A 26,738-nucleotide genomic window follows, 5' to 3' on the forward strand; every position below is an offset into this window, starting at 1 on the left:
TTATGTTCCCAAAGCAAAAAAGTAATCAAATTTCAGTTTGACCTACATATTCTAGTGCAGTCTGAGGACAGAATACCACTATGGTTGTGTTTTTGCTGGTTTAAAGTTGGCAGTGTAAACAGTAACTTTTATAGCAATACATTTGTGTGATGATCACTGAAGCTACAGTGTAAGTTTATCATTGTTAATGTATCATGAAATGTTTAACCATGATATCCCCCATCCCCATGATCCTAATTTTGGTTTTACCTTTTGAAGCTAGAAAATGAATTTTCTCAACATAATTTGACTGAAATCAGACGTTTGGCTTTTACCATGGCAAGGAAAGAATAGGTGCATTCAATTAATATGCAACATGAGAATTGTTTATTAACAACACAAACAAATAAAAACACATTTACAGCAAAAAAAAAACAAGGAATCCTTTTAATAGACTACATGTAAAAAATGGGGAATCAGAGCTCAGTGTTAAACGTTCCAAAGAAGTCAATTAACTTTCAAAGACTTTGCAAGGTATGGTTTTATAACATTCTTTACAAACAAAACACTTTTTTTTCTGGATGACTGAGTTCTTTTGGCTCCATATTTTATTTTTCAGTGGCATCGTGCTACTAAAACATGAATCTTTTTTGAACTTAGAAACCCGTTTGCAGATCCTTATAAAATCTTATTGCTGTTGGACAAACACCAGGCTGACGATTTCCATTGACATTAGTCACAAGCGAAGCAAAAATAATCTCATTTGATTTTTTAATTATCTGCATGAATGCTTCTTTGGATCGTGTTCTGGGAACGGCAACTGCTTGTGAAAACAATTAACGTTTCCTGAGCTGTAATTTAATTTGGACCTGGTCTTGTTTCTCAGCAGATCTCCCTCTCGGTTTCGGCAGCAAGCACAGATATCACCACAAAGAAAATTGCCAGTATTAGCGACGTCTGCGAGTCAATGAAGGAACAGTTGCTGGTTTTGGTGGAATGGGCAAAATATATTCCAGCTTTCTGTGAACTGCCATTAGATGATCAGGTGATGTATGAATATTTTCAAAAGTCATGTAACTTTGAACTGGAAAGATTTATATCAACTGAACTGAGTGCACATTTGATATATATTTGCACTCATACATCAATGTGTGCATATATCCATGCATATGAAATTATTGTAATAAAGTCGTTGCAGAATTGAAGCAGACTATTCAGCTGATCAAATCCATTCTGATTCTCTGTAGAACAATTCAGTCTCATTGTCTGACTCTATCCCCATATTCCTGCCAGTGTATTTCCCTCAAGTGCCCTTCCAATTTCTTTTTTAAGTCATTGACTGCTTCCACCATCTTGGTATGTTTCGAAATTACCCCCAGTCTATTTGCAAACTATAAATCACTAGTTACTATTTTGAAAAGTGAAATAGGGAAGATTTTCTTAATATTGTAAATTTGCGAAGTGGGGTGTTTTTCCAAGATGATGATGCATCAGCAATGTTTGAGTTGGAAATTGTTATCCTCCCTACATTTGAAGGACATTTGGCCACTACCTGAGTCAACAGTAATGCAAATCTGAGTAAATTCTGACTGATCAAATTAACTAGTAACCCTGTTCTCAAATGTATGTATGATATGCCTATGGTATGACAACTCCACCGAGGGTAGAAAATGTTATCGGTTGCTATTCAGCAGCTGAACCATAAATTTATTTACAATTTTATTCCCTCTTTCCTGAAAATTTTCATCAAAATGTTTGGGCAGGTAAAGAAATGGTTCTATTCGAAGTTCAGCCAAAGTTACATTTAGTTAAATTCTCGAGACTCTGCTATAAGAACTCAGGCTTAAGCTGTTCGAAGATGGAGTGGCATAATTGTGGGATCTGAAGATTCAAACTGGATGCAGTGTTCTTCTGTGAGGGAGCTAATGTATGGTCAAAAATAAGTGTTGCAGTGATACTTATGTAATACTTCACATGAGGTCCACTGAAGATGTTACCTAGTAAGGTAACAAAACATCTGGAAATTAACCTTTCAGCTCAGCGAGCAAACCTACATCCAAAACTTTTGTGATTATAAGAAGAAGGCTCTGTCTTTATGTAGTGCCTTTTCCCACCCCAGGAAATTCAAAATCACTTTATTGTCAGTGAAGTAGTGCTTGGGGACTCTTGCAATATGATTACAGTTTAAAAATAAAGATCATAATACAAAAAATTCTTCCTGTTTTTATCTTCTCTCTCATTTTACTCTCTTTCTTTCTACAATGTAATTTAAGGCTGTGTATCCACTTGTACCCAGTGTGATAGCCCATGTCCCTTTCCCCATTCCCCATTGTCATGCAAACGTCCATGCCACTGTGTGCCCTCAAACATCCCCATGGCCCTTTATAATCCCAATACCAAAACATTGATAGCTCATATCATCCCAGTCCCACCCTTTACCCGTTCGAACTCATTGCCAACCCACCTAGTATTGACCATGGGCATCACTCGGGAGCTGTGTTGATAGAAGATAAAATCATTCGTACTTTGCCAAAGTTGCTATTTAATAAAAAAAAAGGATTGATGCAAAAAGATTAATCCTTTGTGGAAACAATTGTTTCACTTATGTGCTTTATTTCTTACACACATAAATAAGCCTTAAAATGTTTACTTGAATAAGCATGCTCTTATGAAAATTATAATCACTCATACAGTGTCACTCTTAACACGCATTGCAGTCCAGATGGGAGGAGTGAATTGTTGCTGTAGTCCCACTACTCCAAAGGTTTCAACATAAAACAAAACTACTTTAACCAGAGTCTAAGTATGGGCAATCATATGCATTTTCTGTATTGGAATGCAAAGATACATCATCCAGGTTTCTCTGAAGATGCAGAATTGACGGGCGTACGCAATTTGTGGTATGAAAAGATAAATGTTTACCCCTCTTAAATAACCGAAAACCCAAACACCTCCTAGTAGGAAAAGAAGAGATTTGTCACTGCAATGATATGCTTTATTAAAGAAGAACACTTTCTGAAAAATGGTGGTTAATCTTAAAGGCAATGAAGATAAGATGTTGAAAAGTTTGAAAACACGTACCGACAGATTTAAGAACAGCTTTTTCCCCACTGTTAGCAAACGTATGTATGGTCCTCTCCTATAGTAGAGTTGATCTTGCTCTGTAGCTCTAACTCTGTATTCTGTATTCGATACACCTTGGTGTACTTATGTCGGGTATGATTTGTCTGGTTAGCACGCAACACAATACTTTCTACTGCATCTCAGTACATGTGACAAACCAAATCAAGTTGAAAGAACCAAAGTTTGTCAATCTAATAACCTAGCATGTGTGGGCAAGTAAGTAATCACACATAATTGTCTCGTCTGTGGGCCGGTACAGCTTGCTTGGGAAATATACTGCGGAGAAGCTTTTTCAGTCATTCTTCCAGAAGAGCACAATGAGCTCACAGCAAAAGTGTTTCCGTTGTAGGAGACACAAACGTGTTTTATAGCAAGCTTTTCCCAACTGAAACCTAAAAACAAGCTCCAAGTCTGAGAACACTGTTGAAATAGAACAACTATAAGACTCAGTTGTAAAACAGTCAATAATTTTAACTGAAGTCAGTCCAAGCAATCAAGGCCAGCAATTAATTGGAACCATGTAGTTTCCAAGAAATGCCTTGTTTAAAGAATATTTCCAATGTGTCTTTTCATTGTGTTTTTTTGTTAAAAGAAAATACAATTCAGGCAATCCTTCAAATTCATTTCCACACTCACTAAATTTGAAATGTCTTCATAACAAATGGCTGATGCCAGCAAGAAGACAGAAGCCTGGACTGTAGTGGAATACTGCATAAATGTATACCTTCACCTTTCCTTAAATACAAAATGTTTTTTTTATTTTAGAAGATTATTAGTGAGTTCTTGGATGATTCATTGTGCAAATGTACTCAATGCATGCTCTATGCTTTGACACTGAGATGCCAGAATGCCAAAGCTGACTTTTAGTAATTTTAGCCCAGGGTATTTGGGAAAGGTGGGTGAGAGGTCAGGTGTGGTTCATGCTCCTAACTGCTGAACAGATTTGCTAGTTGTAAAGTACCCATGATATTTGTTTGCAATCCATCAAAAATCGGATATAATGCAATTCAATACAATCCAGCACATGAACTGGCCCTTTTGGCCCAGCTAACCCGTGTCGATTCCTAATCCTTATTTAGACCCACCTCTTTTTCCATCCTGGGATAAAACCTCTCAGTGTCCACCCGATTTGTGCTTCTCATAAGCATATACATATGCAGTTGATTGAAAATAGAAATGAAACCTTTGTAGCAACTGAGCCCTTATTATTACAACAATACATTTTTGATAAACATATATTACCCAAGGAAGGAATCTTTAATAAGGAAATAAAACAAAGAGCTGCAGATGCTGGAGATCTGAAACAAAAACAGAAATTGCTGGAGAAACTCAGCAGGTCTGGCTGCATCCTAGAGAGAAAGCAGAGTTAATGCTTGAATCTGGTGACTCGAAACATTAACCCTTTCTCCCCACAGATGTTTCCAGACCTATTGAGCTTCTCCAGCAATTTTTGTTTTTGTGTCTTTAATAAGGAAGTGTCTTTAATAAGGCTATTAGTAGAATTTTATTAACTTATCCCAAAAGATGCTTTGAAAGCTATTTTGATTACCAATGCTTTTTTCATTATTCCATGCTGATCAGGCTTTCACTTCTTGTCATATGTAGGTCAGACCAGGTGAAAATGGTAGATTTCTATCGCTAAAGGATGTTAGATGGGTTGTTATAACAATCTATAATAGTTCCATGGCCATTACTAAAAGTAACTTTTGATTCCAGATTTATAACTTGCATTAAAGTTCACCTGCTCTGTTGGGATTTGAATCTATGCCCTCAAAGTATTCGTCTGATCCTGCAGATTATTACTAGCACCATAACACCACAGTCTCTCTTATTAGAATGATAAATTAACCACAGTTCTGAAAATTCATGATTTTTAAGGATTCAATTTTCACTTGGGAATTTGTAAAACCCATTCCACTGACCAGTACAAATCTCTGATAAGTCATTAATCTCTCAACCGATTTCTTTAACACCTGGAAGTCAATGTACAATTCGGAAACTGATTAGCTTCTGACCATCACCTAAATCTCTGGACAAAGTATTCCTTAGTTCTTTATCAGAAACAATAAAAAGGCTATCCTACCTTGAGAAACCTAACAAAAATCTGGGTTAGAGGAAAAATGTCTGCCAAGAATTTGATACTCTCCAGTAGATACAAGCTACAAACAAATATCACATCAAGACAGGGGCATTTGTGGCTTTCCCATGAAAAATACTATCCTCTGACTTTTCATGTCAATGCAGCAACCTTTCTGCAAAAGCAGTATACCTTCCTGGTTCATTGCCTTTGATGTCTCAATCGTAGTGTTCCAAGACAGTGCTTGGACTAGGGACCCATTATTTTTGTTATTGTGGGATTTTCCCAGAGGCCAACTCAATGTAATTCTCATCCCTGACCAAGATTGAGATAGCAATGGGTTCATGGAAGATCATTGATCTCCTTCTTCCATTTGTGGGTGGTACATAATCTGGAGCAGAAGAGCCAACAAGGATAAAGAGGATAAGTGACATTGCAATAGTGTGCAGAGCATCAAAGTCAAGATGGCCAAACCTGAAATAATTTAAATTGAACAAAATCATTTTTTTTAATTAGTTGAACCATGAATTGACCAACTGGAGTGATTTCAACTTGATATTTATTTTGGACCTGGTCTTAATTGCAAGTTTAAAGAACAGCAATTGGGTTGACTTGATTTACAATGTCCTGTCATACATTCTTTTTAGCTTGGCACCATTTTAAAATTGAAATATTATTTGTGGGACCCAAATCTTGCCAACGAAGCATAATAAGTCTTGCTGACACCATGAATTTATAGATAGATTAAGAAAGAGCCATTAATTATTTTTAACTAATTGTTTTTAAGTAAACCCATTGTGTTGCGTACTGACTAACATCATAAATATTAATTTGGTTTTGACAAAAAAGCCACTCAAAATTTCTTAGTGCCTTGATAATTTTGGCTTCATGGTTAGTTTTAAGTTTGACGATGGGGGTGAGAATGGTGGTCACAGAATCAAACTGAAACATAGAACCTTGATTAAACAAGGGTAGTGATGCTATTTACAATTGGCATTATATGGGTTTAGAAATTACTTATTGGTTATACATAACATAGTTTTAACTTCCTTATCTATCTTGTGCATCAGGTTGCTTTGTTAAGAGCACATGCTGGGGAACACTTACTACTTGGAGTGGCAAAACGATCCATGTTATACAAGGATGTCCTATTACTAGGTAAAAATTCCTGACATTCATGTTTCTGATGGAAAGCTTTTAAAATATGTACTTTACATACAACAAGTACAATTATAATGAGTAAATCCTATTTTAAAAGAATTAAATGCAAATTGGTAATGCTGTTTTCAACAGGGAATGATTATGCCATACACCGCAACAGTCCGGAAATAGAAATTAGTCGCGTGGCAAATAGGATTTTGGATGAGTTGGTGCAGCCTTTCCAAGAAATTCAGATCGATGACAATGAATATGCCTGTTTGAAAGCAATTGTTTTCTTTGATCCAGGTCAGTACCAGAGTTTCACATCAGAAACAATGTTCAGCATTACATCAATGTGACAAAACATTGTGTCTTCTGCTGGAAGTAGCAAATAGTCATTATAAATTCCATATGCCTGAAGGTGAGGTTTGAATTGCTTCACTACCTTTTGGCAATGAAACTGTTTCCTCAGTCATGAGAATTTTTCTTGTTCAAGTTGACACTCCTGATGGGGAGCTTATCTGTACGGAACCCAAAGGAGGAAATTCGATAAGCCCTCCCCATGCCTGAATTCCCCGTACATGCTCACACCAAACCAGGCTCTGCATTAGGAGTGTGATTTTGTCAGATGATCTCTGTTATGATTTGTCAGATTTTATTTCCTAAGCCTGAGTTTGGAAGTGATGGAAATGTTTCGAAATGAGGAAGTGTCCCATCAGAAACTGCTGGAAAAGCTCAGCGGGTCTGGCAGCACCCTGAGCTGGCTCACTCAACCGAAACATTCACCCAGACTTCTGTCCATGGATTTCTTTCCAGCAGTTTGTGGTCTTGTGTTTGATTTACAGCATCCACAGTCTTTTCGGTTTTTATGAAGTGTCCCATCAGGTTTGATTTCCATTTTTTTTGTGTTGGGGATGGGGCAGGTGGGAGGCCAATGCAGGTTGGAGTCTCCGCTGCTACCTTGAATCTTAGGCCCAAAGCCTCACCCCCGCTTCACCTACCTCCACCATTCTTCATGCCCCATGCCACCCTCTGTCCCTACCCACCCCATTGGCCTTCACAATCACCATGGTAAATTAATGTCAGCTCATGCCAGCTCATGCCCACCACTCAGTACCTTTTTCCCTTACATCCTCCATGCCATCACAACCAATATCCTTTAGGAGCTATGTTAAGATGAAGTGAAGTAGATGTACACATTATCACTATATGAATAAAGCTTCTTTTCATAAATGACCATGTGCAGGCAATGGCCTGGTGGTTTTATCACTAAATGGTTAATCCAGAAACTCAGCTAATATTCTGGGGACCCAGGTTCAAATCCCACCATGGCAGATGGTGCAGTTTGAATTCAATAAAAACATTTGGATTTAAGGATCTAATGATGACCATGAAGCTATTGTTGATTGTTGGTAAAACCCATCTGGTCCACTAATGTCCTTCAGGGAAGGAATCTGCCATCCTTACCTGGTCTGGCCTTCATGTGACTCCAGACCCACTGCAATGTAGTTGACACTTAATTGCCCTCTGGGCAGTTAGGGATGGGCAATAAATGCTGCCTAGCCAGCAAAGCCCTCATCCTGTGAATGTATAAAGAAACTCTGCCCTCATGTTTTAGATTCACCATGAGGAAAGCTGCGAGTTACTTGTTGTTATTGCTGTCAGGTTTGCCCAGCATTCGTTCTTCATCCTTCATTGCCTTGACTGATTGACTTCTTGTATAGGGATGTGTAGCTTGTATAGCCATTGTACATTCCTGAAGAAGGGCTTATGCCCGAAACGTCGATTCTCCTGCTCCTTGGATGCTGCCTGACCTGCTGTGCTTTTCCAGCAACACATTTTTCAGCTCTGATCTCCAGCATCTGCAGTCCTCACTTTCTCCTAGCCATTGTACAGGGATGGTGAGAGTCAACCGTATTGCTCAGGATCTGGAATCACATGTCGGGCAAACTGGGCAAGGATAGCAGACTATTTCCCTGAAGGACTTTAATGGATGAGATGGGTTTATGACATTCAATGATCAGTTCATGGTCACCATTACTGCAACAAGCTTTCATTTCCAGATAATCCATATAGTTCACGCGTGTGATGGATTTGAATCTAAATCCTCGGAACATGAGCCTAGCCTCCAGATTGCTAATCCACCAATGTTACCACTGCACAAGCAACCCACTCCCTCTAACTGGTTATCATGGGGCCTGATGGAATGGGTTTGATGATGATCATGATGGTAGGGGGAGGGGGTAAGCTGGAAATTATTGGGTGGGAGAGGCAATTTGCTGATTTAAACCTAGTTGGGGTGTGGACTGAGAGGATCCCAGCATTGAAATGCAGCTCAGTAGCGGTTGGATCGCTGTTAAGCTCATTTTTGAGCTATGGAAATGCAATTCTCCCTTAATCCAGCAGAACTTAATGGTGCCTGAATGCTTTAACAGGGTTTGCATGGGTCATCTCTGGCACTGCAATATGTCCCCTGCAGAGAGAAGAGACACGGAGCTTCTGCCAGTTCTCTAATGTTTTTGGAACTAAATTCCAACTAACCTCTGTGTTGCCTCTGAAGCTTCTTCATAAATTTGTGTGTTTCAATCAGATAGCTCTCATTCTTTTAAACCTTAGAGAGCACTCAGCCTCTTGTCATAGGGCAGTCAATTTATTTCCGCGACAAATCTTGTCAGCCATAGAGTCATAGAGATGGACAGCACGGAAACAGACCCTTTGGTCCACCTTGTCCATGCCGACCAGATATCCCAACCCAATCTAGTCCCCCTGCCAGCACCCGGCCCATATCCCTCCAAACCCTTCCTATTCATATACCCATCAAGATGCCTTTTAAATGTTGCAATTGTACCAGCCTCCACCACTTACTCTGGCAGCTCATTCCATCCACGTACCACCCTCTGTGTGAAAAAGCTGACCCTTAGGTCCCTTTTATATCTTTCCCCTCTCACCCTATAACTATGCCCTCTAGTTCTGGACTCCCCCAGGGAAAAGACTTCGTCTATTTATCCTATCCATGCCCCTCTTAATTTTATAAACCTCTATAAGGTCACCCCTCAGCCTCCGACGCTCCAGGGAAAACAGCCCCAGCCTGTTCAACCTCTCCCTATAGCTCAAATCCTCCAACCTTGGCAACATCCTTGTAAATCTTTTCTGAACCCTTTCAAGTTTCACAACATCTTTCCAATAGGAAGGAGACCAGAATTGCACGCAATATTCCAACAGTGGCTTAACCAATGTCCTGTACAGCCACAACATGACCTCCCAACCCCTGTACTCCATATTCTGACCAATAAAGGAAAGCATGCCAAACACCACCTTCACTATCCTATCTACTTCCACTTTCAAGGATCTATGAACATGCACTCCAAGGTCTCTTTGTTCAGCAACACTCCCTAGGACCTTATCATTAAGTGTATAAATCCTGCTAAGAGTTTCTTTTCCAAAATGCAAAACCTCACATTTATCTAAATTAAACTCCATCTGCCACTCCTCGGCCCATTGGCCCATCTGATCAAGTTCCCGTTGTAATCTTTGCTGTCCACTACACCTCCAATTTTGGTGTCATCTGCAAACTTACTAACTATACCTCTTATGCTCATATCCAAATCATTTATATAAAAGATGAAAAGTCGTTGACCCAGCACCGATCCTTGTGGTACTCCACTGGTCACAGACCTCCAGTCTGAAAAACAACCCTCTACCACCACCCTCTGTCTTCTACCTTTGAGCTAGTTCTGTATCCAAATGGCTAGTACTCCCTGTATTCCATGAGATCCAACCTTGCTTACCAGTCTCCCATGGGGAATCTTGTTGAGCGCCTTACTGAATTCCATAGAGATCACATCTACTGTTCTACCCTCATCAATCCTCTTTGTTACTTCTTCAAATTTTACCATTTCCAGTTCAAATTTATCTCCGTTTTGCATATGGAGACAAACTATGCACAGTATTCTTAGCATAGTCTCACCAAAGTGCTGTACAAATGCACCAAGACTTCCTTATTCTCGTCCTTCAATCCTCTTGTACAAAGAACAATATGTTTACTTGTTGTATTTGCCTTTTAAATTTCCTTCTGCACATGTAGTCTAGTCTCTCTCATCTTTAAAAAAAATGTGTCTTTAGTCTTTTCTATTCTCAATTCGTAAGTGCATAACCTCACACTTCCCTACTCCCACTGCCATCTTGCTGTCTACTCATTGAACCTGTCTGTATCTCTTTCCAGACTCTGTAACCTCATGTCAGCTTTTATTCCAACCTAACTTTGAGTCCTCAGCAAACACGGATGCATTATAATCTGTATCTTCACATAAGTCATTGCTCTGGAGTTCTTGCAATTGGTGCCGGATTGTTGCTCTGTGTTCTGCATTAACGTCACTCCATATTTATCGTTGGGTGTTTCCGAACCCAGCTGTTCCAAAGTGTGAGGGGCAGCATTTCCATTGGATCGCAGTAGAGTTGGGGGAAGACACTTTTTAATGGCACCAGCGGCCATATGGTAAGTTTAAACACCTAGTGCGAATGTTATTGGTTACGAGAGTGGATAAATGAGTGAATGGATAGAGTAGTAATTGTGTAAGATAGGTGAGTGTGCCAGGTGGGAAAAGATGCACATACAGCCCTTTCTCTTCCGTCTGTTCCTTGTTGACAATCACTTATTATTTGCAGAGGGAGTTACATAATAAAACTTCTTTTACACCACCCATATTTTTCTCAACAAATCCTCACTATAAAAGTTAAATTACCTTTGGACAGCATGTCCTTCTTTAGCATCTATCCAAGTTGTGTAACCCCTGTTGTTTGGAGCCTTCAAAATCCCCAGTGATGAATATGTGTCCAAATTTCATTTTATCTTGCTTTCATTTCCTGCAGATGCAAAGGCTTTAAACAATCCATCAAAAATCAAGACAATGCGTTACCAAGTGCAAGTTAGTTTGGAAGATTACATTAATGATCGACAGTATGATTCCCGAGGGCGATTTGGAGAGCTGCTACTGCTGTTACCTACTCTTCAAAGTATAACTTGGCAAATGATCGAACAAATCCAATTTGTCAAACTTTTTGGACTTGCTAAAATTGACAACTTGCTCCAAGAAATGCTGCTGGGAGGTATATCTCATTTTATATCAGATAAAGCCAATTGGACAACACTTTGAATAATCCTGTGTAAGACTCAAACGACACCTGTGTTTTCCTGTTTTAGTCTTTTACTTGTATAATGTTGCTGGGACATTCCACCCACGCTCTCATGGCTGGCCGCTGCGATTTTGTCAGACGTTTGGTGGACAGCCACAGGAAGTGGTGTGGGCAGAAGTTGCACCCTATTCTCAGTGGTAGTTTGAGCAAACACCTAGATGGTTTAGTCATAGTCATAGAGTCATAGTCAGAGAGATGTACAGCATGGAAACAGACCCTTTGGTCCAGCCCATCCATGCCGACCAGATATCCCAACCCAATCTAGTCTCACCTGCCAGCACCCGGCCCATATCCCTCCAAACCCTTCCTATTCATATACCCATCCAAATGCCTCTTAAATGTTGCAATTGTACCAGCCTCCACCACCTCCTCTGGCAGCTCATTCCATACACGTACCACCCTCTGCATGAAAAAATTGCCCCTTAGGTCTTTTTTATATCTTTTCCCTCTCACTCTATGCTGTCTAGTTCTGGACTCCCGACCCCAGGGAAAAGACTTTGCCCCTCATAATTTTGTAAACCTCTATAAGGTCACCCCTCAGCCTCCGACGGTCCAGGGAAAACAGCCCCAGCCTGTTCAGCCTCTACCTGTAGCTCAGATCCTCCAACCCTGGCAACATCCTTGTAAATCTTTTCTGAACCCTTTCAAGTTTCACAACATCTTTCCAATAGGAAGGAGACCAGAATTGCATACAATATTCCAACAGTGGCCTAACCAATGTCCTGTACAGCCGCAACATGACCTCCCAACTCCTGTCCTCAATACTCTGAGCAATAAAGGAAAGCATACCAAACACCTTCTTCACTATCCTATCTACCTGCGACTCCACTTTCAAGGAGCAATGAACCTGCACTCCAAGGTCCCTTTGCTCAGCAACACTCCCGAGGACCTTACCATTAAGTGTATAAGTCCTGCTAAGATTTGCTTTCCCAAAATGCAGCACCTCTCATTTATCTGAATTAAACTCCATCTGCCACTTCTCAGCCCATTGGCCCATCTGATCAAGATCCTGTTGTAATCTGAGGTAACCCTCTTCGCTGTCCACTACACCTCCAATTTTGGTGTCATCTGCAAACTTACTAACTGTACCTCTTATGCTCACATCCAAATCGTTTATGTAAATGACAAAATGTAGAGGGCCCAGTACCGATCCGTGTGGCACTCCACTGGTCACAGGCCTCCAGTCTGAAAGACAACCCTCCACCACCGCCCTCTGTCTTCTACCTTTGAGCCAGTTCTGTATCCAAATGGCTAGTTTGCCCTGTATTCCAAGAGATTTAACCTTGCTAATCCGTCTCCCGACTGAGTTTCTTGCCACTCATCATCATCGAGACAGGCCATTAAGGTCAGTTTGTTTTATGTTTGTTGGAGCATAAATGAACACGGTAAGCTCCATAAATTGGCCATTCTTGAATCACTCTGCTTCACTCAGTCAGTTTTTCCATCGTTTTCCAACAAAGGCAGAGTTCCGAAGTTGACCGTTCTCCCATTCCTCTCCCAATACTACTGTGTATTCAACCACCATCAAGCTAAAGTATTCCAATGACACCTTTTGTTTGTTGTAATGAATCATTGTATCGTTGCTTGATTCCTCCACATTAATACTTCATGTGAGAAAAGACAAGGAGATAGGTGTTGGGGGATGTCTCAGATGAGGAAGGAGAATTGAAGAGGTTCAGGTATTTAAGGAGGAAACTCCAAAATAATTGGGGCTTGCAGCCTGCAGGTCTAGCCACTGATAGTGAAAGCAGTTAAAGACAATGATGTTTAAAAGGTTTGAGTTAGAGGACTGCTGGTATTGTGGGTGGTGATGGGGATAGATGGGGAGAGGCAGAGAGCAGTCAGAAAAGAAGGATAAAAATTTAATACTGAGATATTGATAAACCAGGATCCAGTGTAGGTCAGTACGCAAAGGTGAAAAGCGTTTGGACATTGGAAGCAGATGTTTGAAGTCTTAAGTTGTGTAGAGAATAGAATATGAGCAATGAGCCAGAAATGTGTTACTGAGCAGTCATGTCCAGAGGTAACAAGGCAAGGATGAGGGTTTCAGCAACTGCAGAACTGAGGCACAGACAGAAACAGGATTGCGATGCAGTGGAACCAGCCAGTCAAGTGATGGCACAGATAGCAAGTAAGGGGCTGCACGGTGGCTCAGTGGTTAGCACTGTTGCCTCACAGCGCCAGGGATCCAGGTTTGACTCCACCCTCGGGTGACTGTCTGTGTGAAGTTTGCACATTCTCCCCGTGTCTACTTGGGTTTCCTCTGGGTGCTCCGGTTCCCTCCCAAAATCCAAAGATGTGCCAGTTAGGTGAATTGGCCATGCTAAATTGCCCATAGTGTTCAGGGATGTGTAGGTTAGGTGCTTTAGTTAGGGGTAAATATACGATTGTAGGGGAATGGATTTAGGTGGGTTATTCTTCAGAGGGTCTGTGTGGCCTTGTCGGGCTGAAGGCCCTGTTTCCACACTGTAGGGATTCTATATGTATTTGATAGCTCACTGATACCAAAGTTGCAAATAGTGTGTCTCAGTCTGTCATGGAAAATAATGGAAGCAGTAGTAATGAGTAGAATTTGTGGTAGGGAACAAAGTCAATAGTTTAAGTTTTCCCAATATTTAATCAAAGGAAATTTCTGTTCACTCACCCTTCAAAACTCAACCTCCTTGAGGTAGAGGTAGAACTTTGCCAAAGACTAGTCAAACAACCATTTGATATAGTGATATAGAATCACATATTAATTTTTTTAAAAAATGCGTCCATGATTATTTTATAATTCTGGAATTTGTGTAAATTTCCTCTCACAATTTAAGTAAGCACAACTGATCATTAACTTGATATGATTGCATCAGCTTACCATTGTTTTATTCTTTTAGAAAGCTATAGTTGAATGTTCAAGTGAAATTTTCACTTGACTAGTTAATAAGAATAGTTGCAAAATTATGTATTGTCTTCCAATCACATTGACAAAGTGCCCCAGCATCAACTCTCACTTTTGATTGACTTGAATGGAACAGTTTCCAGTTCACTCCAGTTTTAGTGAGTGTTCAGTGTGCAGAAGCAGAGAGTGTGGATTAACACACCTGGATACCCATGTAGTTATAGCTTTTAATTTCTGTTTCATTATTATGTTTCACTTATAAATCAAGGGAAAAAAAAAAAGATTTTTTCCAGAGTCTGTTCACAAAACAAATCTATTAACTTTAATTCTATAAATATTTATAAGCATTTGTTGAAAGAAACATAATAATGTCAAGGTTATATATTAGAATGTTCTTCTATTTTCCCCAATTTGTAGGTACAGCGAATGATCCATCCCATCTTCATCATCCTGGGCATCCTCATGTAGCTCAAGATCCACTGACAGGCCAAACTATACTGATCAGTTCAATGCCTGCAGCAGCTCACACTGAATCAATGTGTAAGTCGTCTTTATAGATAGTTTTGTGCACATTTTTAATTTGGAACTGTGAATAAGCCGAGTCACTAATGAAGCTATTTGAATCCTGTGATTGTAATTAGATTAGGTTCCCTACAGTGTGGGAACAGGCCATTTGGCCCAACAAGTGCACACCAATCCTCCAAAAGGTAACCCAACCAGACCCCTTTTTCTCTCATGATGCACCTAACACAGCCAATCCATCAGACCTGCACATCTTTGGATTGTGGGAGGAAACCAGGGCACCCGGAGGAAACCCAAATAGACACTGAGAGAATGTGCAAACTCCACATACACAATCGCCTGAGGCTGGAATCAAACCCGGGTCCCTGGTGCTGAGGCAGCAGTGCGAACCACTGAGCCCCCATGCCGCCCTGATACAGCAATAAAACAAAGAAGCAATTGAAGGAAATAATTAACATTTATGTGCTGATTCTTATTTCTTTAGGAAGTCCTAAAATATTTTATACCCAGCAAGGTACTCATGAAATTGAGTTACTGTTGCATGATATGGAATTTGTGGGCGGCACGGTGGCAAAGTGGTTAGCACTGCTGCCTCACAGCGCCAGAGACCCGGGTTCAATTCCCGCCTCAGGCGACTGACTGTGTGGAGTTTGCACGTTCTCCCCGTGTCTGCGTGGGTTTCCTCCGGGTGCTCCGGTTTCCTCCCACCATCCAAAGATGTGCAGGGTCAGGTGAATTGGCCATACTAAATTGCCTGTAGTGTTAGGTAAGGGGTAAATGTAGGGGTATGGGTGGGTTTCGCTTCGGCGGGTCGGTGTGGACTTGTTGGGCCGAAGGGCCTGTTTCCACACTGTAATCTAATCTAATCTAATCTAATCTAATCTAATCTAATTCCAGCAACTTTTTTTTTGTAGAAAGCTAGGAGAGAAATGTCTCATCAGTCTGTGTTTGTTGAGCCATAAGTGTTGCCAAAGTGTGGAGGCCTTTCCTGATTTTTGAACAGAGACTGTGGGAAGTTTTACGTCCATCTGAGCACTAGAGATTCAGTTTAACATCTTGCTTGAAAGACAATACTTCCAACAGGGCAACGATTTCTCAAATGGCACTGAGGTATCAGCATAGTTTAAGTACAGGTCTTTGGATAGCACCCTCTTCTGACTGACAGGCGAGACTGCTAACATTAAACCATGGCTCACACGTACAATGACAAACGCATTGTAATGACATCTTATTTACAGTTTATATTATAGTCCATTTGTTTTGGAATCATACTTTATTCCAATCTGCTTTTCCTGATTGGCATAAAATATTTCATCGTACTATTATAAGAAGAGGAGGGATCTTGGTGTACCATTCCAACATTTTTACTTCAAGTGACTATATTTAGTCACTTACCTAATTGCTGTTTTTGAGACCTTGCTGTGCACATAGTTATTGATGTATTCCCTACTTTATAACAGTGACTAGGCATCGATAGTACTGTAGTGGTTGTATCACTTTGAGATTGCCTGAGATTCTGACTGGCTCTGAATTAATGCAGATTATTTATTTTGCTTTGTTCCTTATGGAACATGAATCATCTGATGTAAAGGGGAGTACAGTATAATTTTTTTCAAAATACTTTGTTATCTGGATTCTCTCACATGTACAGTTGACACCAAGTCCTAATTTTGTTTATCACCAGTTACTATAGGCACAGCGCTCACATGCACCAGCTCCTCCTGAAATCAATTCAGCACAGCTACACAGGAGTCCCAATCCACCACAGTGATTAGAAACGTCAGCAGTGTTTGCAGTAATCCCAAATCCCAAATCAAATCAATCATTTACGACAATCTTAATTATCTGATTAAAAAGGTATTAGCACAACTTGGTTTTCTATTTGAATTCAAGATTATAGGTTTTGTCTGTTGCCATTTTTTAAAAAATTCATTTGTGGGACTTGGATGTCGCTGGCTGGCCAGCATTGATAGCCCATCCCTATGTGCCCTTGAGAAGGTGGGGTGAGCTGCCGCCTTGTATCACTCCAGTCCACTTGCTGTGAATTGACCCACAATGTCGGTAGGGAGGGAATTCCAGGATTTTGACCCAATGACTGTGAAGGAATGGCGATGTATTTCCAAGTCAGGGTGGTGAGTGGCTGGGGGGGACATTGCAGGTGGTGGTGTTCCCAAGTACCTGCTGCCCTTGTCCTTCTAGATGGAAGTGGTTGTGGGTTTGGAAGGTGCTGTCTAAAGATCTTTAGTGAACTTTGGTTGCTAATGTTATGATCATCAGCTATATGTAGACTGCTGCCTAATTCAATTAAATAGTTTTGATGATGCTTTCAATAGAGTGAGCAAAATATAGGCAAAACAATCAATGATCGATTAAGCTATCAGGATGCTGCTAGGCATTAGTCCGGGTACTATAAACTTTGTTAGCAGCAGTATTGTTTTGATTTTCTTGCCATGCTGTATAATAAACATGTTACAATGAAGATCCGGCCTTCTCAAACTCTATCCTTGCCTAAGGCATTGTGAGCCTCAGTTTGAACCACCATTGGTCATCTCTCTCTAATGAGAGAGCAGTGCGATCCACCTCTGGGGCTAGGGTGACTTTACCTTTTACCTATGGTTGAGAGGGATAATGGATTAGTGGTGCTGGAAGAGCACAGCAGTTCAGGCAGCATCCAAGGAGCTTTGAAATCAGCAAATGTGGCTGTGGTAGCGAGTTTGTTTCACGACATGGTTGAAGAGCTTCAGGGCAGAGGAAATGACCTGGGAGTTGCAGTGGGAGAGGGACTCCCTGAGATCCCTGAGAGGGATAATGTTAAGTGAAGTAGTGACGAAAGTGAAATGCCTTGAAAAGCAGGGTGTATGGTGTTCTCTGATTGATTGTTTTCCCATTATGACAGATTATTCCCTGTGAAATGCATCTGACCTTTCTACATCTACAGAATCAATTTGTAGAAAAGTGTCATAACATCAAGATTAAAACCTAAGCAGATGTAAGCTTGAGAACATGACCACAGAACTTGAGCATCGCTAACCAAAAGAAACATGATGCTGAAGCTTTATGCCTTATACTCATCAGGACCCATTACAAGAATGCCAACATTATTTGCATTACTTGAGGAAAGGGTGATGATTGGTCATTAAGTTGATTCTGAGCAGTAAAAGCATTGTCATCCCAATCACTGAACACAGGGGTGATAGGTGAATGTGATATGGTGTGAATTTGAACATGACACCAGTGTTTTGGATGACCTCAGGTTTGTAGAATGTAGGATATAGGATGCCAGAAATCAGGGCAGAAACATGCAAGAGGGTGCTAAGGCAGCACCACCAGAACTTTAAAATAAATCAATGAACCACGGATGATGGAAATCTGAAATGAAAACAGATTGCTGGAGAAACTCAGCAGGTCTGACAACATCACTGGAGAGCAAACAGAGTTGACATTTCGAGTCAACTTCGGAAGAAGGGTCACTGGACCTAAAACATTAAGTTTGTTTTCTCTCTCCACAGATTGTGTCAGATCTGCTGAGTTTCTCCAGCAATTTCTGTTTTTGTTCAGCTTTGGAATTTTTTTGTTTTGTGATACGATCTGAGGAACCATATGGAATATTGTACACCTTAAAAATTATGGAAATAAGGAGGAGTCCTATGGACTTAGAAAACTGGAGCATTCATTAGAAATGAAGTTTTAGTATTCCAGAGATTTGAACACAACATTTCTCTGAAAGTTGCCACCCAGATTGACAGGGTTGTTAAGAAGGCATACAGTGTCTTGGCCTTTATTAATAGAGGGATTGAGTTCTGGAACCAAGAGGTCATGCTGCAGCTGTACAAAGCTCTGGTACGGCCACACTTGGAGTATTGTGTTCAGTTCTGGTCACCGCATTATAAGAAGGATGTGGAAGCTTTGGAAAGGATGCAGGGGAGATTTACTAGGATGTTGCCTAGTATGGAAGGAATGTCTTACGAGGAAAGGCTGAGGGCCTTGAGGCTGTTCTCGTTAGAGAGAAGAAGGTTGAGAGGTGACTGAATAGAGACATACAAGATAATCAGAGGGTTAGATAGGGTGGACAGGGAGAGCCTTTTTCCAAGTATGGGGATAGCAAACATGAGGGGACACAACTTTAAAGTGAGGGGAGATAGGTGTAAGACAGATGTCAGAGGTAGTTTCTTTACTCGGAGAGTAGTAAGGGTATGGAATGCTTTGCCTGCAACGGTAGTAGATTCGCCAAGTTTAAGTGCATTTAAGTCGTCATTGGACAGGCATATGGATGTACATGGAATAGTGTAGGTGGGATGGGCTTCAGATTAATATGACAGGGTGGCGCAACATCGAGGGCCGAAGGGCCTGTACTGTGCTGTAATGTTCTATGTTCTATATAGAGTTACAACACTTCACCAATAAAAGGCTTAAGTAAAAGTCCTGTTGTACAGTTTATATGAAAATGAATGTTTTAAATTTTCATAGTTCATAAAACATATTTACCATTCAAAACTCCATCTGTCGCTGTAACTATAGCTTTATTTTGTACATTGGTTTTCCTCTTCAGCTACACCAGAGACCCCACTACCATCTCCTCCACAAGGTTCAGGCCAAGAACAATACAAGCTTGCTTCAAACCACCACTCGGTCATTTCTCAACAAGTGCCACTACCGAAGCAGAAGGGCTTGTGATGTCAACCTAAATTTATGAATGTCGGTTTGTGCTTTCTGTACACATCCGACACCAGAAGTATGAGTGAAGCTGAAAGGTGGAAAGTGACACTGCCATCCTGTACTGCTTGTAATCATGGCTGTTTAATTTCTTGATGTTGCCAATAATGTTTTTTTTTGTGTGTGTGGGGTTTACCATTTCAGGAGTAAAATGCTATTGCTCTTAAACACAAGTTGCAATCTCAGGTTGTTATTTTAAAGGTTAAACTCGTTTGTATCATGACAAAGCAACCTTGGTCCACTTCAAAAGTTGGTGTTGTAACTGTTATAAATTATAGATTAGATTTACATTCAATGGCCTTTACTATTTTCCATTCTGATGTAGCCATAATTTAGACCTGCAACAATGAGTGATCAGGCTACTTCATAGTTGTTTATGTACAGACTGTAAATTCTGCTTTCTGAGACAGGTTTTTCTTCAGCTTTTTAAAGTAAGTGAAAATTGAAGGTGACACATTAAACTCCATAAGTGACAGTTTGCGCAACCAAGGATACTGATGACATCCCAACTGTATAACTGAGATGTATGATATTGCAGCCAATATTGCATTACTAGATAGCTTTTATTTTGTTGTGTATATATATCTCTGTTTAAAATTTGCCTGTTTTGAGTCTTGCCATTTAAATTCATACCTTACTGTACCACCCTTGGTATATCTCCTAACAAGTTTGATTGCCAGATTTTACCACTTGGTTTCACATTGCATGGCCAGAAGAGGGAGCTTTACTGAAAATTAATTAATTAATTCCTTTATACCAGAATACCATTCGCTACCCATTTATGAAATCTGTACCATTTATGATCAGCTTCCAGAGTAATATCAGACCTTAACATTTAATGCCTCAATGTTGATCTATAGGTAGTGTTGATGAAGAAAATTCCTCCAATAGCCTTTGATTGAAAAGAAAGCTGCCTTAAACTGCATAAATGTACCTTTACTTCTGCTTTGTGGACATGGGGTGAATCCATTTACAACTGCTTCTTGGTTTGTACATACAGAGTGAGGAATTATATAATCACTGTAATTTATTCTGATGCAATGATCTATTTTATAAACATGAAATTATTTTTGTATGAATTATTGTGAATGAATCAAAAATTATCAATTTCTGGAAGAAAAATCAACATTGGACTGTAAAGTTTTCACAATTTTTAAGTATTGGAGTGTGTAAATGAGTTAAGTGCTCAGTGCATTACATGTATGCATTATACTTTCAGCAAACTGGAGTTTTCCACATTCAAAAATACAAATAAATGTTACACCTTTCCAATTGTGAAGTATAATTCACCATCAGTGTGCTCGGGTTTTGAATACTTATTACTTTTGCATCTTTGAGATGTAAGCATTGATTAGATTCCCTACAGTCTGGAAACATGCCCTTCAGCCCAACCAGTCCACACCGACCCTCCGAAGAGTAACCCATCCCAACCTCTGACTAATGCACCTAACACGATGGGCAATTTAGCATGGCCAATACACCTGACCTACATATTTTTGGACTGTGGGAGGAAACCAGAGCACCCGGAAGAAACCCACGCAGACATGAGGAGGAGATGCAAACTCCACACAGACAGTCGCCCGAGGCCGGAATCGAACCCAGGAGCCTGGCGCTGTGAGGCAGCAGTGCCAACCACTGTGCCACCACGCTGCAGAGACTCTGTGAAGACTTGTCTAAATCTGAAACCAGAAAGTTGTTTGGAGGAGTGGGAGTAGAAAGATAGAATTGGTCATTTATGGCATAGAATGAATATATTTCAAAATATTAACTAAAAATGCATTAAATACTCAACAGATATGACATCATCTGTGGAGTGAAACAAATACAATAGCTATCGCCTTAAAACTACACATTTCTTTCTTGCTGTTCTCAGATGCCATGTGATCGGAGTTTATAAAGCATGTTCGATTTATATTTCAGATTGCCAGCATCTTCAGTACTTTGCTTCAAACTAAAAATGGAAAGACACAAAATATTACTGGTACCAGCTTTATTAATTATACAACACAGGCTGGCAAGGCTTTTGTAAAGAGAATGTACGAAAGTGCAGCAATGTTATTCACTATTGGCATAATATTCATTACACTTTTTGAAATATATTTCTACAGATCATGTCTGATAATTTCAGAAGTTGGTTTGCATTTTGAAACATGGTTATACCCCTGAATGCCTCAGCTGGTCCCTCCCAAAGAAGCATGAAGATAATAGCACAGAAGGAAACTGTTTTTTAAATTTGTTGGTTTAAGAAAGAAATTTGTGTCTGCCTGAGTTGTCCACAGGAGAAAGTGGTGAACTCTGTCTTAAACTGCTGCTATTCAACTGCTGACCATGCACGGGAATGATGATGGAGTAGCAATAGATTTCATTGTCAATATTGTGTGTAATTTGAAGAGAACCTTGAAGGTGGTGCACTGTAGAGATACTGTCGTACTCATTCCTGCTGAAGCTGGGGCCAGTTCTGTTTCTGATTTAAAAGAAACATCCAGCCATGCTTAATGACCACGTGCACTTGGCCAAGGCAAGTACCACCAACCTCTCTCTGCTGCCTTGCACTCACACCCCCACCCCTCACTGTCACCGTGCACAATTCTCAACAAAACCCATAGGATCTTTCTCTCACTCGTGCATGTAACGTTGTTAGCTCCATAGCTTTCATCCACCTCATCGTCCCAACTCCTAACCCTTCCTGCCCACTGTGCTCACTCAGTGGGGACACCTCTCCTGCTCCTGTGTCACCATTAATTGCTCTCCCATCCATTTCCATTATACTCATAGAGTTGTACAGCACAGAAACAGACCCTTCGGTCCAACTCTTCCATGCTGACCAGATGTCCTAAATAAATCTAGACCAATTTCTCAGCATTTGGCCCATATCCCTCTAAATCTTTCTTATTCATATACCCATCCAGATTACTTTTAAATGTTGTAATTGTACCAACCTTCACCACTTCCTCTGGCAGCTCAATCCATACAAACACCACCCTCTGTGTGAAAACATTGCCTGTTGGGTTCCTTTTAAGTCTTTTCCCTCTCACCTTAAACTCATGTTTTAGTTATTCCATCTCGTTCTGGACTCCCCTACCGGAGAAAAAGAACTTGGCTATTCACTTTATCCATGCCCCTCTTGATTTTATGAGCCTCTATAATGTGACCTCTCACTCAATTGCTTCTTGTGTCTCATTGCAGGAAAAGTTGGATTAGCCACTCAATGTGTCCAGAGCACACCAATTGGCCTACCTGGTATCCCAGGATTGCCTGCACTTAATCTGCAGGACACAAATCTCCACACTCTGATAGGACAAAGACCTGACTGATTGCGGTCTGGAATTGGAAGTGCCCATTGGCTGACTGTAGCAGTGATGCCTGACTGACTGTAGTTCCCCTTGACTCCAGTAAAAACAGATCGCTCCTGACTTTCAAAAATGGCCGTTTGCTTCACGCATACCCAATGTGCCTGCTGGGTGAACACATGCTGCAAGTATAATGTTAACAAAGCACAGGGCGACAGAGAGACGTGTCTACTTCTTTCAGTCCTGAAGAAGGGTCACTGGACTTGAAGGGTTTACTCTGTCCACGATGCTGTCAGAACTGTTGAGTTTCTCCAGCAATTTTTTTTTGTTTGCCCACTCCCTTATCCATTCACTGCTCTCCATCATGACCTGCCACTCCCACTCCACTAAAAATCAATGAAAGCCACAGAGGCTGGTAATCTCCAAGCTGGTGCAAATGCAGTAAGCACTGACAAAGCCAGTGAAGAGCTTCCCTGTGTGGATGTGTCTGAGTTCCTGCACACAAAGTGACCTGGCGCTATCATACAAGCTGTAAGTGTCTAAAGTGAAGTGCTTATGAGCTGAACTGCTGTGTGAATTAGCCTGAGGATGAATGGCAATATAGTGGGGTTAGTGGTTGCCACAGCGGGCAGGCATGAATAAAGGGGAAAGGTGAGGTCTGCAGATGCTGGAGATCAGAGTCGAGAGTGGGGTGCTGGAAAAGCACAGCAGGTCAGGCAGCATCTGAGGAGCAAGAGAGTCAACATTTTGAGCATAAGCTCTTCATCAGGAATGTCGGGGGTGGGTGGAGTGGGGAATGGGGCTAAGAGATAAACGGGGGTGAGGTGGGGCTGGGGGAAGGTAGCTGGGAAGGTGATAGGTGGACGCAAGTAGGGGGGATGGTAATTGTGAAACTCAGCACAGCCCTCCTGAACTGTCCTGCCTTTCCACCTCCATTCCCCCCATCTACTCCATTTTCCCCACTGACCTATCACAACCACCCCCCACTTGCATTCATCCATCACCTCCCACCTACCTCCTGCACCCCCACCCCTCTCCCCCCATTGATCTGTCAGCCCCCTTCTTCCCCTCATTCCTGATGGGCTTATGCCCGAAACTCCTGCTCCTCGGATGCTGCCAGGCCTGCTGTGCTTTTCCAGCACCACACTTTTTGATACATGCAAAAAGGTTTGAGGAGAACCCTTTCCATGCAGCACACAGGCCCTAATGGTGAAGCCACACTTGTCTTCTGGCCAGAACAAGCAGCCTGTCACTAGTTATCTGCTCCGGCTTGCATAGTAAGATATAGCTTTTCTTGACACCGAGAGTCTGATTTTTTTTTATTGCACCATATTTTCCCAAAATTCTCGTGATTGCTCACACCACACAGTGCAGGAGAAGATTCCACCCTGTGATACGATGTCTAGAACTGCAGATTATTGTACAACCGTGATCAATTCAATGTCTTGTATGAATTCACCATTTCTTTCTTGCTTTTATATTCATTATTTCAAAGCAAAAAAGCCAGAGTCTCATTGGAATTGTCTTTGTCCACCTGAACTCTGATCTTTCAAAGATTGGCAAAGCTGTTTTCCTCCACATCATTGTTGGAAACAAAATTCATGCTTGAACCTTTGCATCTGAATTGGCAGGAGAGTTTTGGAACTGCTATTTATATTTGTTCGAAAATTTCTGAAGTTTCCAAGATATAATTCAGGGACACCACACCCATAGTACTGCCTGTTCATGGCGATTGAGTAGAGGCATGAATGACCAATAAATTCTGGTGGGCTCCAGAGCTAATTATTCTCAAGTGGCTCATTTATAAGCCTAATTAACATCCTACACCCACAAGCGGGATTCCTGCACTGGGATCTTCTTATTTCTAAAATAGACTTTATTCATAACTTTAGATTAGCTTAGATTCTCTACAGCATGGAAACAGACCCTTCAGCCCAACAAGTCCACACCAACCCTCTGAAAAGTAACCCACCCAGACCCATTCCCCTACCCTATATTTACCTCTGATTAATGCACCTAACGCTATGGGCAATTTAGCATGGCCAATTCACCTGACCAGCACAGCTTTGAATTGTAGGAGGAAACCAGAGCACACGGAGGAAACTCATGCAGAGATGGAGAGAATATACAAACTCCACACAGACAGTCACCAATGTGGGAATCTTTATATATGTACATAGTCATAGACAGTGTGATTCTATACACAATCTTTATATATATAGAACAAACAAACCGAAGGCATTTCGTACTTAAACAGGAATGTACTTACATACATTTGAGGGTCCGAAAACAGGATGGCTCTTCATTGAACGTTGGCAGAAAGTCCTCAGACAGTGGTATTTCCTAACTTGACAGCAACTGCCCAAGGTTTAGTGCTTCCCCAGCTCTTGCAAATGAGTGACAATGTCAGAATGAATGACAATACCAGAATGAATGACAATGCCAGAATGAGTGACAATACCAGAATGAGTGACAATGCCAGAATGAGTGACAATGCCAGAATGAGTGACAATACCAGAATGAGTGACAATGCCAGAATGAATGACAATGCCAGAATGAATGACAATGCCAGAATGAGTGACAATACCAGAATGAATGACAATGTCAGAATGAGTGACAATGCCAGAATGAGTGACAATGCCAGAATGAGTGACAATACCAGAATGAATGACAATGCCAGAATGAGTGACAATGCCAGAATGAGTGACAATACCAGAATGAATGACAATGCCAGAATGAGTGACAATGCCAGAATGAATGACAATGCCAGAATGAGTGACAATGCCAGAATGAGTGACAATACCAGAATGAATGACAATGCCAGAATGAGTGACAATACCAGAATGAGTGACAATGCCAGAATGAGTGACAATGCCAGAATGAGTGACAATACCAGAATGAATGACAATGCCAGAATGAGTGACAATACCAGAATGAATGACAATGCCAGAATGAGTGACAATGCCAGAATGAGTGACAATACCAGAATGAGTGACAATACCAGAATGAATGACAATGCCAGAATGAATGACAATACCAGAATGAATGACAATGCCAGAATGAGTGACAATGCCAGAATGAATGACAATGCCAGAATGAGTGACAATACCAGAATGAATGACAATGCCCGAATGAGTGACAATGCCAGAATGAATGACAATACCAGAATGAATGACAATGCCAGAATGAGTGACAATACCAGAATGAATGACAATGCCAGAATGAATGACAATGCCAGAATGAGTGACAATGCCAGAATGAGTGACAATGCCAGAATGAATGACAATGCCAGAATGAGTGACAATGCCAGAATGAGTGACAATACCAGAATGAGTGACAATGCCAGAATGAGTGACAATACCAGAATGAGTGACAATACCAGAATGAATGACAATACCAGAATGAGTGACAATACCAGAATGAATGACAATGCCAGAATGAATGACAATACCAGAATGAGTGACAATGCAGAATGAGTGACAATACCAGAATGAATGACAATACCAGAATGAATGACAATGCCAGAATGAGTGACAATGCCAGAATGAGTGACAATACCAGAATGAGTGACAATGCCAGAATGAGTGACAATACCAGAATGAGTGACAAGACCAGAATGAATGACAATGCCAGAATGAATGACAATACCAGAATGAGTGACAATACCAGAATGAGTGACAATACCAGAATGAATGACAATGCCAGAATGAATGACAATACCAGAATGAGTGACAATACCAGAATGAGTGACAATGCCAGAATGAGTGACAATACCAGAATGAGTGACAATGCCAGAATGAATGACAATGCCAGAATGAGTGAC

The 26,738-nt window shown here is 40.9% G+C and overlaps 1 protein-coding gene across 9 annotated transcripts in view; it reads left to right on the top strand.

Annotated features, from left to right (window-relative positions):
* Positions 1-20,915, top strand: part of LOC122549394 (hepatocyte nuclear factor 4-gamma-like) — a 142,047-nt gene extending 121,132 nt beyond the window's left edge. For 7 of the 9 annotated variants that reach the window (XM_043689142.2, XM_087985977.1, XM_043689137.2 and 4 more), the window contains 6 exons: positions 866-1,024; positions 6,250-6,337; positions 6,473-6,625; positions 11,189-11,425; positions 14,808-14,930; positions 19,462-20,915. In XM_043689142.2, the coding sequence (XP_043545077.1) occupies positions 866-1,024; positions 6,250-6,337; positions 6,473-6,625; positions 11,189-11,425; positions 14,808-14,930; positions 19,462-19,586 (885 nt within the window). In that variant the 3' untranslated portion in view covers positions 19,587-20,915. The remainder of the gene's footprint in view (positions 1-865; positions 1,025-6,249; positions 6,338-6,472; positions 6,626-11,188; positions 11,426-14,807; positions 14,931-19,461) is intronic. The other 2 variants (XM_043689138.2, XM_043689141.2) reach the window with 1 other exon arrangement.
* Positions 20,916-26,738: the final 5,823 nt, after the last annotated feature.

The sequence above is a fragment of the Chiloscyllium plagiosum genome, unplaced genomic scaffold, assembly GCF_037043375.1.
Source record: "Chiloscyllium plagiosum isolate Xiang-an unplaced genomic scaffold, Cpla_swu_hap1 HiC_scaffold_4, whole genome shotgun sequence".
In the NCBI taxonomy this organism is placed as follows: Eukaryota; Metazoa; Chordata; class Chondrichthyes; order Orectolobiformes; family Hemiscylliidae; genus Chiloscyllium; species Chiloscyllium plagiosum.